Raw genomic sequence first — 18,807 nt, 5'->3', positions numbered from 1 at the left:
GTGGACGAGAGCTTTAGGTTTAAAGTGCCTCCTGTGGAGGCGCAAGCGCCCGGAGGGAGTGACTCCTGCTCTCAGTCTCAGGCTGGTTCTCAAGCGTTTGTGTGCGTCTGCCAGCAGCAGCCGGGTGCTTCGGTGCCGCCTCTTCCTCCACCACCTCCTTTACCAGGAGTAAGTGCACCACCTCCTCCACCTCCTTTACCAGGAATGAGTGCACCACCTCCTCCACCTCCTTTACCAGGAGCACCTCCTCCTCCACCTCCTTTACCAGGAATGAGTGCGCCTCCTCCTCCACCTCCTTTACCAGGTGCACCTCCTCCTCCACCACCTCCACCTCCTTTACCAGGAATGAGTGCGCCTCCTCCTCCACCTCCTTTACCAGGTGCGCCTCCTCCTCCACCTCCTTTACCAGGAATGAGTGCGCCGCCTCCTCCACCTCCTTTACCAGGAATGAGTGCGCCGCCGCCTCCACCTCCTTTACCAGGAGTAAGTGCACCTCCTCCACCACCTCCTTTACCAGGAATGAGTGCTGCTCCTCCTCCACCTCCTCTACCAGGTCTGTCTGCACCACCTCCTCCACCACCACCTCCTCCATCTATGGCTCCCGGAGCCTCTGCGCCTCCTCTGACCTTTGGTATGGGCTCTTTGCCTCCTCCGCCCTTTGGTATGGGCTCTTTGCCTCCTCCGCTGCCGCTGGGTCTGTTCGCATTAGGAGCGGCACATGAGAAACCGCCTCGCAAGAGCCTTGTGGAGCCGCCGAGACCCATGAAACCGCTGTACTGGACACGCATTCAGCTGAACACCAAAAAGTACTTATGCTTTACAACCACTTCCTCATTTTGATCTGTTCTGCTTACAAAAGTCACCATGCTAATAGACAAAATACTATAGTCACTGTAGTTTATACTGTTGCAATCGAAATTATCCAACCCCCATTGCAAATCAGGTTTAATTGCAACATTTACAGACTATTTTGCAATGAGCAAATCAAAGTACTTGAAATAGCTCAACACAACGAGTGGTTTCCCCAAATTTAACTGAAAATGCAACTGTGGACGGAGTTCTTCACACCGCTGATGCTTCATTCCTCCTCCTCCAGACACACCGCTGATCCAGAGGGATGAACAGCTCCAGTTCTGTTTCATCGCTCCACAGAACAGAATCCCAAAACTTCTGTGGCTTATCTACATGATTTTGAGCACTTCTTGTGCTGTTGTGTCAGTAGCGGTGTAGTCCTGGAGTTCTGGCACGCGTACGAGCTGAACCCTCAGAGTCTGTGGACACCAAGTCTCTCTGCAGGTCTGCAGTCGCTCAAGGGTTTTCCTGAACTGCTGTTATCTTCCCTTTTCTGCCCGTCCTTGTAGAGTAACCACTGCTCCTTTAACTCTGAGCTTGCGAACTATGCTTTCAACTGTGTCTCGAGGAACATTTAGTGTCTCCGCTATCTTGTCTCCTGTTCCTTGATTGTGAAGGGCGATGAAATCTACTCACTTTTTGGAACATTCTTTTGACTTATTTCTAACATGCAGTCAAACGTGATGCTCATCAAACCTCACCAGTTCAGATATTTCATGTGTTCTAGCTCTAGCACACCTGCTGCAACTAATGAAGCCCTTGATTAGTGAGACAACTCCTGTTCTGCAGATCTGGGCTGTTCTGAGGGATTATATTCAGGGGGTGAATAATTTTGAGACTTCAAAAGTGCATTTTCAGTTAAATTTATGGAAACCACTTGAAACATTTGTTGTGTTGAGTTATTTCAATTACTTTTGTTTGATTTGTTTGTTGCAAACAGCTGAAAGGGGTTGAATAATTTCGATTGCAACTGTTTATGCATTTACCAGACGCTTTTATCCAAAGCGACTTACAAAAGCAATTCGTCAAAGAGCAAACCATTTTTGTAATATACAATGCCACGTATTTAGGGAATAATATTAGGAGGCAAAGCTGGAGAAGAGCAGACATGCAGATCATTTTATAGTGGCATTTAATGAGGCAATCATCACCATTTCTCACTAGCACTCATAGTTAGTGATTTTAGTTAACTAACTTCACTTAAGGCTGGATTACACTATGCGACTTCTGCACAGATGAGTTGATGGATTTCACTGTAAATCACGTGGTGTATTGATGATTTTAGCTTCAGACTGTAATTCCAGTCTCCATCCATTTATAAAAGCTGTATTCCAGTCTTAAAGGGACAGTGCACCCTAATATTCTCCTTTTGTGGCCTGAGAAAGAAAGGTGCACGGCATTAGAACAACACCAGGGTGAATAAATGATGACTTTTTACCAAAAACCCTTTATTTTAGGGTGTAATCAGACACATGGCTTTCACCCACTGAAGCGTAACACAGCAGAAAACCCCACAGACACTGAAGGAGAAACCAGTGCTGCATCTACAGACCAGAAACACACTAGCAACTCCCTAGCAACCAGGATGCAATGCCCTAGCAACACCCTGTTAACCGCCCACAACTGCATGTCATGCAGTCAATGTTGATTAGAGTGTGAATTATTTATTCTGTGATCAAAAAGAGTTCCTGGTAAAACTGTAACTGTTTAATTTAGTTGTATGCTCGATCGAGGGACTTATCTTAACTCATGTTCATCTGCAAGAGTGCTTGTATAAACGTCTGTTTTTCCTCCGCAGGGACTTGAGTTCTCTCGTATGGGAGACGATCGAAGAGCCATCCGTGGATTTTGAGGAGTTTGTCGAACTTTTCTCCAAGACGGCAGTGAAGGAGAAGAAGAAACCTCTCTCGGACACGATCAGCAGGTCGAAGACCAAGCAGGTGAGCGGAGATCCGGTGTTATGTCTGCGGCCCGGGGTCAAGCTCACATCCAGGGAAACTATTTCCATGACTTAGTTGTGACGTGTGTGTGTGTGTGTGTGTGTGTGTACGGATCCCGGCTCCTCTGCCGACAGCTGTGAGTAAATGTCCGGCTCTTGGCACCAGCGGAGAATTCCTGATCCCAGTTCTTGGGAGGAAATTTGCTGATTGGAAAGATCCTGTAAAAAGCGTGTTCCAGCTCATACATATCTCTGTTGTTTAATCGTATTTCTATGACGGCTCATACGTTTCTTTATATTTTCTGCACCTGAATGGATTTCTGTTTAAACGCATCAGCATAAACATACTCAACTTTTGTTTTGTTTTGTCATATAGCGCTTTATACAGTACAGATCTTTTCAAAGCAGATTTACAGTAATAAACAGAAATGCAAACTTCATGAGATCAATTTATTACATTATTCAGTTCGGTTTTCACTCGATCCACTGTCCCAAAGACACGACATCATAACAGTGCTGTATACCAGGATCTAGACAAAAAAAAAACACAAAATAATGACTCGAACTATTCATCTTTAACACGTTGAATGCGTTTTATTTATATTTATTTATTAGATTATTAGATTTATTTAGATTATTAGATTTTCAAAAGGATTTATTTGATTTTATTGTACTTATTTATTGTTGTATTATTTAAATGCATATAAATGTTTAATTATGTATTTTATTTAAATACATAAACACACTATGTATTTTATTTAAATAAATGCATTAATAAATGTGTATTTATTTTTGAAAATTTTTATTTACATTCATAAATATAAATATTTAATTATGCATAAATAAAAAATGTTTAATCATTTATTTTATTTAAATACGTTAATGAATATGTAATTGTATTTTATTAAAATAAATACAAATACATTATATTGAATTAGTTTTTTTTCTGTTATGCATTTTAAAATATAAATTCTTTCAAAACTCTTTGAACTTTTTTAAAAACCATTTTCTTTTTAAAACAGTTTTTGCATTGTTAGAAACGTTTAATTGTCATTAAAACTGCCACAATGCATGAAATCTATGCATCTCATTAATTCTCTGTACTCTGAAATGTACTCTTCAGGATTCAGAGTGAATTATGATCTGTTTTACTCCAGATTCACTCTGTCTCAGTTTTGTTGATCTTTAAACATGTTCTGCATATGTGACCCCCCCCCCCCCCCACACACACACACACACACGTCTCAAATCACATGACGTTCAAACCACACTCGCCTGTGAACAGACCTGAGGTTAACCACACTAATGCTCGTCCTGCTCAATGTTTGCATGTTTACAGCTCATCCATTAACATAACATGTTTGTGTGGAGCAGGTCCGTTTACACAGAGCCTATCGATTCCCATCTGTCCATCAGCGCTCCGAGGGCTGAGCGAATGTGGCATCAGTGTGTCTGTTTAGGAGGGTTTCTGGGACAGAATGTTTGAGCCGCGCCGTATTTTGAGGTGTTTGGCGTCTGTGGCTTTTCTTTGTTTAGCACTTTGTCTGAACGCTGACGGAGACGCGATTATACGACTGTCGCCGTGTCTCATTTATTCACAGACTCGCTCATGCTTTTCACTCTAAGCACCACAAGTGTAATAAGAAATGGGAGAATTTGGGACCTTTTAATCCTGAAGGAATGTTGAATTTTTTTTTATTTTTTTTTTGCCTCTTAATTGTAAATATTTGTTAAGATTATTTAACCTGTTAGCTGCCCCCCCCCCTTCTCGAACGTAGACGTGAAAATGAACTATCCGTAATTTATTGGCTGTAGTTCATTAATTAATTATTCACTTCAAATTGTAGAAAAATTAGTTTACATTTACTGTGAAGCAAATGTACTGTACTAAACATACAAAATATACTTTGAAAATAATTTTTTACTCTAAAATAAATAAAATCAAAGCCATATGTCTAACCAAGTTATGTTCCAAATTTGAAGTTGATATCACAAAAATTGAGGTTCCTGTGAGATTTGTTTAGGCGCTGTACCAGAAACCGCCACCGGGCGACACACACTCGTTTGACGCGTCCTCTGGCACAGATTGAAACATGACACTGCCCACGAGTGGGAGGAGCCTGCTAAGTTAGCGATGATCCACAGCTAGCTGTGCATTAAACTATTTTAATGCAGGACGTGGAGGCGAAGATCCGGCTGAAGCGGAGTTCATATTCTACGAATATGCAAATGAGCCCCGCCTCCACTCACTCGATCCACTGGTTGACGATCACACGTTCATCTGATTGGTTACAAGGTAGTTTGTGACGTCAGAAACACCAGCGATTTCAAAGCGTGTTTGAGACTGTCTTTGGTTCACTGCAGGAAATACTCAGCAATGGTGTCGACTTATGAACTTACGATAAAGCACATTAAAAACACCACATAGACACACAAACTACAGTAAAAGCTGGATTTACATCACAGGGGGACTGTAAGATGCGTTTCCCATGAAGTAACGGTGCCTAATCTCAAAACTGATTTTTCAGTTTAACCTTTCGAATGATTCCTAATTTATGATGATTGCTAAAATATGTGATGGCCATAAAGTGCAGTGAGCGTCCCGCTGACAGTGACCCGGTGAAGGGTTCTGCGTTTGATATGGTAATCCGGCAGAGCTGAGTCCTGCGCTGAAGTGCTCGTGGTGTTTGACGGGTCTGGAGGTAATTTGTCTCGCCGAAGGGCCGTTTGACCTGAAAAACATCCACATCTCCTGTTTAATGCAGAAGAACTGGCCTTTTCTTCACTCTCATGTTTTAAACATGATCTCAGAGGGAAATAATTGGAGACTCGTTTCCGTATCTGTCAAAAGTTGCCCGGCAACAATTTCTTTTGATAAAGTAACGTGTTTTGTTTGGTGTAATTGCCTGCAGTCGATAATTGTGGCGTTTTGCCCTGTAATGCAGTCGCTGACCTTTCCCTGCGCCGACCGACTGCGCTGTTTTGCTTGAGGAAGGTTTGAAGGTTGATTACAGCGTGGAGAGAGAGAGCGTGTGCTTCTGCTTCTGTCTAGTTTGTTTAATGTGTTTTTGGCCGCGGGACAACAGAGCCAAATCAACAACCGGGAAAAAAGCCATCAAGCGTCTTTTAAAGCTCATTTCATCAACTTTGAGTTTTCTTTTTTTTATCTTTTTAATTTATTATGCAAACAAAGATACTATTTACAGGTGACAGATACAGAAAACCCAGACAACAAAACATACATAACAGCCAACATGGTTTGTGTGCAAGTGTGTGCAAGTGTGTGCAAGTGTGTGCAAGTGTGTGCAAGTGTGTGCAAGTGTGTGCAAGTGTGTGCAAGTGTGTGCAAGTGTGTGCAAGTGTGTGCAAGTGTGTGCGCGTGCGTAAGTGTGTGTGTGCATCTGCGTAAGTGTGTGTGTGCAAGTGTGCGTCTGCGTAAGTGTGTGTGTGTGCGTGCGTGCGTGTGTGCGCGTGTGCAAGAGCGCGTGTGCAAGAGTGTAACTGGGTGTGGGAGCGGCTGCATATAAACAAAGGAACATCTAGAGATGTATAACAAACATAATGGTAAAAAACACATTGACAATAATGATGATAATAGTAAAAATAACTGGAAGATGATATAATATAGTATTATATAAAAATATAATGATAGTAATAGTAGCAATAATAACAATAATAATGAACTTATTTCATCAGGTTGGAAGATGACAAATATTAGTAGTAATAATAATAATAATAACAACGACAATAAACTAATTTCATCAGGAATGAGGGGGAGGTTGGGTAAGGAAGAGGACAAATAATAGTAATGATAATGATAATGATGATGATAATAATAAGGCTATTAATAATATGGTATTAAAAGGCTGCCTCTGATCCCTCCGTGTCCACGGTTTCAGTCAGAGTAAATGAAGCATTTGTCATGTGGTCTCGGCTTGTTTGTTCACAGGAATCGTCCTCATCTACAGACGCTTCCCGTCGAGCCGCTGAAGCTGTGTGTTCTTCATTCAATTGTGCTTTCGGGTCCAGATCAGTTTGTGTGAGGTGTATTGTGTTCTGGTTCCTCTCTGACGTCAAGCCCGTGATCGATCTGAACACGAACGAACACACACACACACACACACACACACACACACACACACACACACACACACACACACACACACACACACACGTTCCTGTCAGACGGGGTTATGATCACGTGATCATGTTTGCATGCGCAGACGGACCTTCATTGTCCTCATGATTGATAAAGATCAGCGCTGAATGAATTGGGTTTTGTTCTTGAAGTCGAGCCGAAACCACACATAATGACCAAGCACATAATGACCAAATAGATGCAATTACAGACGTACAGACGCTGAGTCAGTGTTCTTCTGTCGTGATCTGACGACTGACTGACGTTACATAATGAGTTGCAATATTTAGTTATTTGGAAGAAATGAAGGACTGAAGGTTTCAAACTTGTCGATCGTTTGCAAAAACAGGGACTTAATTTGTTACAATGTTGCATTTTCGTCTTGGTTTGACCGGAATGAGTTTATGCAAGTCACATGTGAGTAAAACGGTCCTCTTATTGGTCCGTTTCCTCTGCCTCATCCATCAGGTTCACTAAGATTGTGGCTTAATCTGTCGCTGTGGAGACATGCGAATACTTCGATCTTTCCCGCTTTAACTGATGAATTATGTTTGAGTATATTTAAAACTCATCCACCAGCTCAAACGCCCGAAGATTTTGATCATGATGCCCTTGAAGTGCTTAATTTATATCTTTATTATGTGAAAAACATTTTTTAAAAGCAGTAAGGCCCTTGAGCTCATGTTATATTGTGTATATCTATATTGCATCATCTACATTGTAATTATTTGATAAATTTACTTGGAATTTCTGACTGAAAATGCTTTCAAAGTAAATTCTACAAGTATTTTCAAAGAAACGGCAAGTAACGCATTGGATTAAGTCAAAATGTGAAGTGGAAAGACTGAAATAGTATTTTCTTGTAAGATGTACTCACATAATGTTTTATTCACAACTTCAAAAGTTAATTTTTTTTAGCATCTTTTGTGAAAATGAGCAGGTTAAATGATTCCTAAGCGAATCTGCTTAATTTGTATGCTTATTTACATTGTGCAAGACGTTTTTTAAAAGCAGTAAAGCACTTGAGCTCATGTTATTGTGTGTGTGTGTGTGTATTGCACTGTAATTTTCTAAATTTCTAAGTAATTATTCACTAACTATTTTTTCAGAGTGAAAATTGTATCAAAGAACACATGAAACATGGAAAAGCATGACAGCTTGAAGTACAGAGACTTAACTCCTTTACAGTGTACATCTAACAGCTTCTGTTCAGGACATCCTCTTCAAGAGGGAGACTCTTAGATACGTTTTATTAAATAATTTGTATGCTTTAAGGTCTTTAAAAGCACTTGAGGTCGTGTTATATTAATATCTATGTACATCTGTCATGTCTTTATCTGTCTGGGAAACACTCTTCAAGCTCAAGTGCTTAATTTGGATGCTTATATTACGTGCAAAAGGTTTTTAAAAAGCGGTAAGGCACTTGAGGCTGTAAAACAAGTAAATGCAGTCAGAGTGTGTGTGTGTGTGTGTGTGTGTGTGTGTGTGTTTCAGGTGGTGAAGCTTCTGAACACCAAGCGCTCGCAGGCGGTGGGGATTCTGATGTCCAGTTTACATCTCGACATGAAGGACATTCAGCACGGTGAGCACATCTTCAGCCGTTATTATACCCATAATGCTCTGCTCTCTGCCTTTTCATTCTGTGCCGTTGAGAATCTGGGATCCAGTTGTGCGTCACTGGGAAATCTGACGTCGAACCTTCTATTCTAACCACGATTCCTCCATTAAAGTCCAGTACTCCATTTTTATAAAATCCTCGATTGCGATTTACCCGTGTGACGTGTCGAGTAACCGGCAAAACACCGGAAGTGGCTCGTTCCACAGACGAGGATCAGTGAACCGCATTATTACACCGTTTTCTAAGGTTAGGCGCTATATTAAAACAATTTAAAATCATAATATAGCATAGTGCTATTGTGAATCTCTAAGGCTGCGATTCAGTTAAATAATTATACAACGCTTTAATTATTTACATGTGTGCAGATTACATGTTAAAATGACCTCAGCTTCGTTCACAGTAAACGCTCCACACACACACTCACACAACAGCAATCTCTGCATGTGATGTGTGTTTAGGTTTGCAATAACGTGCATGTGGGAACGCAGTGTGCGCCATTTCACAAGATTTGTAACGCAACTCATTTGTAAATCTACGCCAACAGGAGAATACACAAATATGTGGTTACCCTTTATTTTAAGATGTCATTGTTACAGTGTAATTATATATTTAAGTACTGAGTAATATTAATTAACCACATGTACTTACTATAGGGTTAGGGTAGGATTAGGGTTTGGTTGAGCAAGGTAGGGTTAGTTGTTACTGTTGTTACTATGGTGAGTACATGTAACATATGTAACAAGGACACTGTAAAATAAAGTGTTACCAAATATGTTTCTAAAAATGCGAATTGTTGTTTATCGCGACTTCAAAATAAGTTTAAACCCTCGCACTGAGTTTGCATGTTTTGATCTTGATGTGCACATATTCTTGTTCAAGAAATTACAGCTGCTGTTGCATTTCTATCGGACAGAAGTGACCACATATTAAAGATCAAGTGGACATTTTAATTAAATGTTGTTTGGCCAATATTAAACAAGGATTTGATAATGCCGTAGTGTAACAACAACTATCCCCGGGCCGCTGGCGCCTCCGCAGGCATGTGTTATAATACGTAATGTACAGAAGTTATGTTTATATAATTTATTTTGCATGGTGTATTTTAACAGTGTTCAATAAAGCCCATATGATTACTTTGATACTTTATTTGAACCAATTATTACTGCTTATTACATATTTGTATTTTAAGTCATTTTAAAAGCTGTTGTTCACTTGGATCTATTTTTAATCCGATGAATCGATGGAATAATCGGTAGGATACTCGATTACTAAAATAGTCGATAACTGCAGCCCTGCTTTGGTTCACTGCAGTTTTAAGGAGAAAATACTCAGTAATGGTGTCGACTTATGAATTTGTACATGGCTTGTCTTGGACGGGTTGTCACATGACTTCTGTGCACCGTTGGACTGGTGGTCATGTGACTTCTGTGCACCGTTGGACTGGTGGTCACATGACTTCTGGTCAGGTTTGAGTCGGGCGGATCGCTTGCGGTCACCAGTGGGTCGAGGTGAACGTAAAGCTGGAGGTTTTGTTCATGTGTGTTTCCTGTTTTCCTCTGGCTCCTTCATTTGAATGCTCGTCTGGGCATTGACGTGTGTGAGTCTCGAAGGCATTCTCTGTGTGGCAGCGAGTGTTTCCTGATCTCCTGATTGCCTGCAGGTCTATAACATATCAGATGGACCCTGAACATGAACCTCCTCTGAACAAACTCAAGCACTGAAATAACTCTGTGTTTTTATTCAGCAGGACGACACACACACACACACACACACACACACACACACACACACACACACTCAACTTTAACTAGTGTTAGTGACGTGATTGGAATTATATCACTAATTGTTAAACTTATTGAAATTATTATACATTTTATTTATTGGCATCTTTCATGGCACTCAAGGACACATTACAAAATCCATAAAAGCAACGACATTAAACAATAAAGCCAGTGCAGCAACAAACATTAAATCACATAAAAGGCTGCCTAAACATAAGTGTTAAGATGAGATTTAAAGGCCGAAAGATTAGAACTGTTGCGAACTTCTACGGGAAGTGAGTTTCATCCATGGGGAGCCGCATATCCAAAAGCTCGTGACCCCATGGAAGTTGTCCGAGTGCGTGGAAGAACAAGTGTAAGTGCAGAAGCCGATCTTAAAATGCAGGAAGGAGTATCTATATGAACAAGATCTGGAAGATATGAAGGAGCCAAGTTGTTGAGTGCCTTGTAAGTTAAAAGTTAAGTTAAAATTTACACGGACTTTAACTGGGAGCCAATGCAAATTTAGTAAAACAGGATGTTTTCAGAAATGGAGGTTTTGGTAATGACTCGAGCGCGGCATTCTGTACCAACTGTAATTTATGGAGAGGTTTGGAAGGAAGCCCGTTAAACAGAGCATTACAGTAGTCTGTTCGTGATGTGACGAGGGCATGCTCAAGCGTAGCAGTGCTCTCGAGTGAACAGACACGACCCAGACCACTTATATTCCTAATATGAAGAATGCAGAACATGAGCTTCAAAACACAGAGTTCTGTCACCCGATCCTTTAACCTGATTAGAGGAACAGAGAAATTATCTATTACCACAGAAGAAATATGTGACTTAGAGATTGTAGTTTTTGAACCATTTTTTACTACCATTCAATTTGAGAAAATTACTTGAAAACCAACTTTTTTTATTCACTTAAGCACTCACCAAGAGCAGAAGAGGGAAACTGAAGACCGATGAAGTTGGGTGTCGTCGGCATAACAATGAAAATTAATATATTTCCTAAAGATGAAGCCAATTGGTAAAAGATAAATGATAAACAAGAGAGGTCCCAAAACAGAACCCTGGGGAACACCAGTGACCGCATAAGTGGGTTTGATTTAAACTGTGTAAGTTGTACAGATTGAATGCTGTCAGTGAGATGGGAACGAAACCAGTGTAAAGCCACACCAGTAATTCCAGTAGATTCCAGTCGGCTTAAGAGTACAGAATGTGGAATGGTATCAAATGTACAAAGATCAAGTATAAGGATTGATCAAACTTGACACCCACTTGCCAGCAATTGTGATTACTTTCACGAGACTTTATGGCCCCCAGAATATTTTGTAGTATGAATATCTGAACATGCAAAAGACAGGAGGACAGACCATCTGCTTTTAAACAACTAAATGTTTTATTCTAGCTTCATGCAATATTATTTTTTTTTTTAATCAACATTTAAAGTGGGTAAGTTTAATAAAAAAGCAACATTTTAAACACAAAACTGAGAAAATCCCGTTTGTGTCGAAGATTTGTGGGATTCGGAGCGATGATCGAAACGCTGTAGATCGAGTCCATCAACATCTCAAAGCATCACAGCCCTAGAGATCGTCCTGGGTCCACGTTTCATTCTGTAACTTTCAGTAAAGTTTGATTTATGTGCTGTTGAATGTGTGGTTTTTACATGTAGGATGATGATGATTTCTGTCTGTTTTTGTGTCTCCAGCGATCCTGAATCTGGACAATACTGTGGTCGATCTGGAGACGTTACAGGCCCTCTATGAGAACGTAAGCAGAGAACACAGATCTCTCTCACACACACACACACACTCTTAGGTTCTCTCTCTCTCTTTTACTTACACACACACACTTAAGCTCTCTCTCAAATGAGCTTTATTAGCATGACTCTGTAGCACAATGTTGCTAAAGCATCATATATGCAGTATATGTATAGATCATGTCATATGTAGCATAAATAAATATATCAAATCCATCTGAATAAATGAAGCTGGTCTCTCTAACATTAAACTAACAGTAAATGGCTAAAACACATTTGGTAACACTTTAGTTTAGGGTCCAATTCTCACTATAAAACTAGTTGCTTATTATCATGCATATTACTAGATTATTGGCTGTTTATTAGTACTTATAAAGCACATATCAATGCATTATTCTTCATGACCATATTCTACATCGCTTAATCCTACAATATTAGTTTACTGGTTTATAACCAATTTAGTGGTTCTATTCAGAGTCGAATGACATTGGAGTTTCTTTTGGAGGTCAGAATGTGTTTTTAGTGAAGCCTAACTCACCCTGCAGGCGTCGCTGGACGTGCTTCTGAACCCCGAAACTGTGTTTGGCTTTTTTCTCCCAATTTTTTAAATGTCGTACTAATCCCCAGATTTCACATCTGTATAAAATAATTGGTTTTATTATTGAATTCTATCATTTTATCCAAGTTTAATGGGTAGTTTTAATTGACAACATCGTGACTACTACTGATGCTTTTCTGCATTCTGAGGTTTGTGTTGAATGTGTGTCTGCAGTGATCATGTGACTCAAACACTTTCATATCAGAAATCACACATTTGTAGTCTAGATCAATGTGAAGAAATGTTCCTCAGAACAATATGATGTCTGTGAAACTTCACATGCACAATCCCAAAATATATTCGGGATTGTGCAAAACAAATTCCCAAAAAAGCACTTGTGGAGAAAATCACCCCATTTGAACGGAGCGTTCTGACACATGCTTTGATTAAAGTAGGAAAAGTGCAGCTTTTGTTTTTAGTATGAGCTGCTTTTGCGTAAATATCATGTATTTATTTTAAAGCATCACGTGCCAAACTCGTTGAACTGTCGTAAGATTCGATCCCGATAGTCTTCAGATTGATCATCTGTCTGTCGAGGAGGAAACATTAAGATGTTTTCGTCTGGCTCGCTCCGTAATTATGAAATCCAGACCTCTTCCAGCGGCACAAAAAAAGAACAACATAGTCTTTTGCAGTCAGACTCCAGTAATGCAGCTAATGATCGCACTAATGTGTTTTTCCCCCTCGTTTTATGAGTGCTAGTTTCCAGTCTGGCACGTATACAGATGTCAGGCGCGTATATACATCAAGCCTCCGATCCTCTCGCAGTCGTATCTGTATATTGTCTTTGAGTTTGCGTTTGAAGGCGCTCGTGGCCGAGCCTTGGCGAAGCTGCTTCATATTAAAAGTATTTACACTTAAAACGCCGTAAATGGGAGGCAGCGCTGGTGTAATCACTGCGTTTGAAGTGCCGTGTGTATATATATATATATATAGATCTCGAGATGATGCTTAATGGAGCCGAGAACTTTTCCCAGAGTTTATATTCACGCCTGAGCCGTACACAAGTCGCTCTCCTGAACCGAAGTGTTTGTCTTAGCCTCATTTCTCCTGTGCTTCTCTCTCGTGTCTGAGAGCGAGAGCAGTTTTCTCTCTTTGATCATCTTCGCTCGGCTGTGTGCGTTTCTGTGCCGTTTGATGTCGGCGGGTTTGTTTATGAAGGTATTTATTCTGCAGTTCTGCTCCGAGGGAAACTCTGCGTCTGTGTGGCGAAGGCTGATTCTCCTGCACACCTAGTAAACCTCGATGAGACGGGGAAACTTGCATTTTAAAGATCTGCTGCGCTCAAAACACTTTTTTTTTTTTTTTTTTTATCCATTTTGAGCATTATTTTGACATGATTGGTCAGAATGTCGTCTGATTGGATGTGCATATACGTGATGCAAAATCCATCTAATTGAATATGCGTGATAATGCAAATTCCATCTAATTGGATATGCATATACGTGATCATGCAAATTCCATCTAATTGGATATGCATATGCGTGATGATGCAAATTCCATCTAATTGGATATGCATATACGTGATGATGCAAATTCCATCTAATTGGATATGCATATACGTGATGATGCAAATTCCATCTAATTGGATATGCATATGCGTGATCATGCAAATTCCATCTAATTGGATATGCATATGCGTGATGATGCAAATTCCATCTAATTGGATATGCATATACGTGATGATGCAAATTCCATCTAATTGGATATGCATATACGTGATGATGCAAATTCCATCTAATTGGATATGCATATGCGTGATGATGCAAATTCCATCTAATTGGATATGCATATGCGTGATGATGCAAATTCCATCTAATTGGATATGCATATACGTGATGATGCAAATTCCATCTAATTGGATATGCATATACGTGATGATGCAAATTCCATCTAATTGGATATGCATATACGTGATGATGCAAATTCCATCTAATTAGATATGCATATGTGTGATCATGCAAATTCCATCTAATTGAATATGCATATACGTGATGATGCAAATTCCGTCTAATTGGATATGCATATACGTGATCATGCAAATTCCGTCTAATTGGATATGCATATACGTGATCATGCAAATTCCATCTAATTTGATATGCATATGCGTGATAATGCAAATTCCATCTAATTAGATATGCATATGTGATGTACAGGCAATCTGATGTGAGCTTCACAGATGTTGTTTGTCTCAAATGCATCTTGGAGGTTATTTAAACATCATTAGCTGATCAGTAAAAATCCATGGTGACAATTTTTCAAACCAAATTGGTTTGGAAATGATTCATTTTCTAATTAAAAATGCACTCATTTGCATACATTTCCAGACCAGAAATCTTAACATTTGCATAAAGCCAGTTTCAAAATTCTTGTTTGATTTTTGTTGGCATATTAGTGTTAAAGGTTTTTGGATTCTGGAAATCTCTTTTTATGACTCATAAATCAGAAAATACTGTCAACAGATAGAAAACAGAGTCAAATATTGTATAAATCAGGTGAATGATGTATAAACAAACCTTCAGAACATAGATATGGATGTGTGTGTAAAACTGCTGAAGATTTCGGACTTTAAAGAGAGAGCTTGAGATTGAAATCTACAAACACACTAATCTGAAGAAAGACGAGTTGTGTTAGTAAAGTAGACCACAGAACTGAGCAGTGCATGAACAAATAATGTGTTTGCCTGTTGTGTCGCATTGGTTCAGATGCGTTTTCTTCATCAGCGGCTGGACGTTCCTGAGGTTGAAATCTTAATCTCTCTGGTCTCTTTATGATGTGCTGTCGTTGGCTAGTGCGCATCTGTCTCTGTCTTTACTGTGTCAATCGCGTCTGGCTGTTTGATGTACTTTCACAATACCACATTTTCCATAATTTGCGGCACCAAACTCTGTTTCTGTTGTTCTTTCGCTCGGAGAGAGAGAAGGAAACTCATGAGACGGTGCAGCTTTTATTGGACTCTGGCTTCCTAACGACTCTGATTACGCTCTGTTCTCCTTCCAAACGCACACAAGTAATAATGCGGCTAAACGCAAGAACACCACTGTGCATGTTTGTGTAAAGTACAGTGGAGGCTGTGAAAGCTGAACTGATTACACTCAGATTTTTGACCATCATAAATAAATGTTAGATGTTATTCTTTCAGTTTATTGTCCAGAAGCATTGCTGGTGTTTTTGAGTTGTGAAATCACAGTTTGATTGTGTTGAAATGCTGTGTTGTGTTTTCAGAGAGCCCAGCAAGATGAGCTGGACAAAATCGAGAAACACTTCAAATCCTCAAAGGACAAAGAAGGAACCAAACCTCTGGACAAACCCGAGCAGTGAGGATCAAAACACACACTTACACACACATAGAGAGACTATGAATAACTTTCAAAGTTAACCGGGAACGTTCTTTCAAGGTTCAGTAACGTTAATCTAGCTTGAACGGACACATACACACATAATTGTCGAAACCTCGGTTCAGTCATCAGTGAAGAGTTGAGAAAGAAACCGCATGTTTGTCCATTTATTCGGTCTTAAAGTGACAGTAGCCTAATATTCCTGCTGTCGTCCGTGTCATTAATGTTAATAAAACAACAAAATACAGCTTTAACAGAGATGAAACTATTTCATTTCTACAGTGAACAAATAGTGTTATTACATTTAGGCTTAATTATTCACTTCTGTGCCTGAATATACTGTTAGACTGTAACTGTTATTTAGTATTCATCTCTGCTTGTAATTTGTGTATTTGTTCTTATTTTATTATTGACTGTTCACTTGTTTTTAATAACGTGTGAACTTTATCAGTTAGGCTAGTAGTTTCTGATGCGGTATCGAAGTACTTTAAGTGAGCTTTAAGTAATAAATGAAAAGCAGTTATATATATATATATATATATATATATATATATATATAATTTTTATTTTTTTATATACTGATCCGAAAAATGATCCGATCCGTGGCTCAAAAAACATGAATTTTGTGATCCGTTCCAACACTAATTGTAACCACTGTTATAATGAATCATGAGATCATAAAATGCATTATAAGATGCGTTACAAGGCATAATAATTTAATTAAAATACATTTAGAATGCATGATATACAGTATATAAAGGGTTTGTTAGCTGGGAATGAGTCAGGTGATCTTTATTTTGTGGGGATTTTTTTTTTTTTTAATGCAGAACTGTTCGAATGTGTAGCTCAAGTGCTTTATACCATATATTTTTTTTTTTATTTTTTTTTTTTTTTGCACACAGGTTTCTCCATCAGCTCTCCCAGATTCCTGATTTCTCCGGACGAGTCTTCTGCATTCTCTTTCAATCGACCTTCTCCGAATGCATCTCGTCTGTTCAGCGCAAACTCCAGATTCTGCAGAGAGTCTGCAAGGTACTGCAAACAAACAAACAGCACAACAAACCACTGGATTAGTGTGATTCTGTCCGATTCTTAATCAAGCCTCTTGATTCTATGTAATGATTCATATGAACCTGTTGGTGAATCAAATACTAGAATCATTGGTCTGAATCAGGCAGACTACTTGTTCACTGACTCGACTCAGATGACTCACTTGCTCACTGAATCGACTCGGATGACTCACTTGCTCACTGAATTGACTCGTATGACTCACTTGCTCACTGAATCGACTCAGATGACTCACTTGCTCACTGAATCGACTCGGATGACTCACTTGTTCACTGAATCGACTCAGATGGCTCGCTTGCTCATTGAATCGACTCGGATGACTCGCTTGCTCACTGAATCGACTCGGATGACTCGCTTGCTCACTGAATCGACTCTGATGACTCACTTGCTCACTGAATCGACTCAGATGGCTCGCTTGCTCACTGAATCTGCTTTAATAAGCTTTTTGTTAATGCTATTTGAGTATAAAAAAACACACTTATGGGACAGTTCATGAAAGATTTTGTTGCTGATTTGAAATGTTATTTAATAGTGAGTTTGGTGAGCCGCCACCGAATCTATTCAGATAATTCGCTCTGCTCTGAACTGAATGTTGTTTTGTATGATAAGTTTCAGCACTGGTTTCAGTTCGTGCTCACTTATGAAAAACACAATCAAGTCAAGCCACATTTACCCTGGAGGTCTGATGTTTCTGAAAGAGTCTCTTCTGCTCACCTGCATTTATTTGATCAAAACTGCAGTAAAACAGAGAAATATTATTCCACTGTAAAACATCTGTTCTGTATGTGAATATACAGTAAAGTGTAATTTATTCCTGTGATCAAAGCTGAATGTTCAGCATCATTACTCCAGTCTTCAGTGTCACATGATCCTTCACAAATCATTCTGATATGATAGTCGGTATTAATACTTTTAAACCGCAGTCCTCGAGTAAACACTGATTCTGTCTTCCATGGGTAACAGGCACTCATTCAGACGTGTCACACACACACACACACACACACACACACACACACACACACACACACACACACACACACAGACGTTCCAGTTTTGTTCTGAATCCGTGTTTCTGTGCTTCTCCTCCAGGCTGTTCAGAGCGGTTCTGGAGTGCTGAAGATTCTCGGTTTAGTTTTGGCGTTTGGTAACTTCATGAATGGAGGGAATCGAACCAGAGGTCAAGCAGACGGGTTTTCCCTGGACATTCTGCCCAAACTCAAGGATGTCAAGAGCAGCGTAAGACTGACTGACAGACAGACACACACACACACACACACATGCTCACACACACATACTTTTTAACTGGTTTCGATCAGCTGACTTTTCTCCTCTGGTTTTCAGGACAACAGTAAAAGTCTGCTGGTGTACATCGTGTCGTACTACCTGAGACACTTTGATGAGGTGAGGTTCATATATGATGCTCTCACAGAACAGCATAGTCTTTACTAGTCTTCAGTGTGTGTGTGTGTGTGTGTGTGTGTGTGTGTGTGTTTCAGGACGCGGGCAGGGAGACGTGTGTGTTTCCGCTCCCAGAACCTCAAGACCTGTTCCAGGCCTCTCAGATGAAGTTTGAGGACTTGACTAAAGATCTGCTGAGACTCCGGAAAGATCTGCGAGGTACAGTTAAGAGTGTGTGTGTGTGTGTGTGTGTGTGTGTGTGTGTGTGTGACTCGATGTACAGAACCTGATCCAGATGCCCTCGTGTTCAACACGCTAAAAAGGATCTTTCTT

The 18,807-nt window shown here is 39.8% G+C and overlaps 1 protein-coding gene across 3 annotated transcripts in view; it reads left to right on the top strand.

Moving 5' to 3' along the window:
* Positions 1 to 18,807, top strand: part of fmn2b (formin 2b) — a 120,809-nt gene that overhangs the window by 86,218 nt on the left and 15,784 nt on the right. For all 3 annotated transcript variants that reach the window (XM_084433744.1, XM_084433743.1, XM_084433745.1), the window contains 9 exons: positions 1 to 806; positions 2,651 to 2,792; positions 8,424 to 8,511; positions 12,022 to 12,083; positions 15,896 to 15,987; positions 16,911 to 17,040; positions 18,166 to 18,312; positions 18,418 to 18,477; positions 18,573 to 18,693. The exon at positions 1 to 806 is cut by the window's left edge and continues 261 nt beyond it. In XM_084433744.1, the coding sequence (XP_084289870.1) occupies positions 1 to 806; positions 2,651 to 2,792; positions 8,424 to 8,511; positions 12,022 to 12,083; positions 15,896 to 15,987; positions 16,911 to 17,040; positions 18,166 to 18,312; positions 18,418 to 18,477; positions 18,573 to 18,693 (1,648 nt within the window). The remainder of the gene's footprint in view (positions 807 to 2,650; positions 2,793 to 8,423; positions 8,512 to 12,021; positions 12,084 to 15,895; positions 15,988 to 16,910; positions 17,041 to 18,165; positions 18,313 to 18,417; positions 18,478 to 18,572; positions 18,694 to 18,807) is intronic.

The sequence above is a fragment of the Rutilus rutilus genome (genome assembly GCF_951802725.1).
Source record: "Rutilus rutilus genome assembly, chromosome: 16".
NCBI classification, from domain to species: Eukaryota; Metazoa; Chordata; class Actinopteri; order Cypriniformes; family Leuciscidae; genus Rutilus; species Rutilus rutilus.
This window is presented reverse-complemented; position numbering and strand designations above follow the sequence as displayed.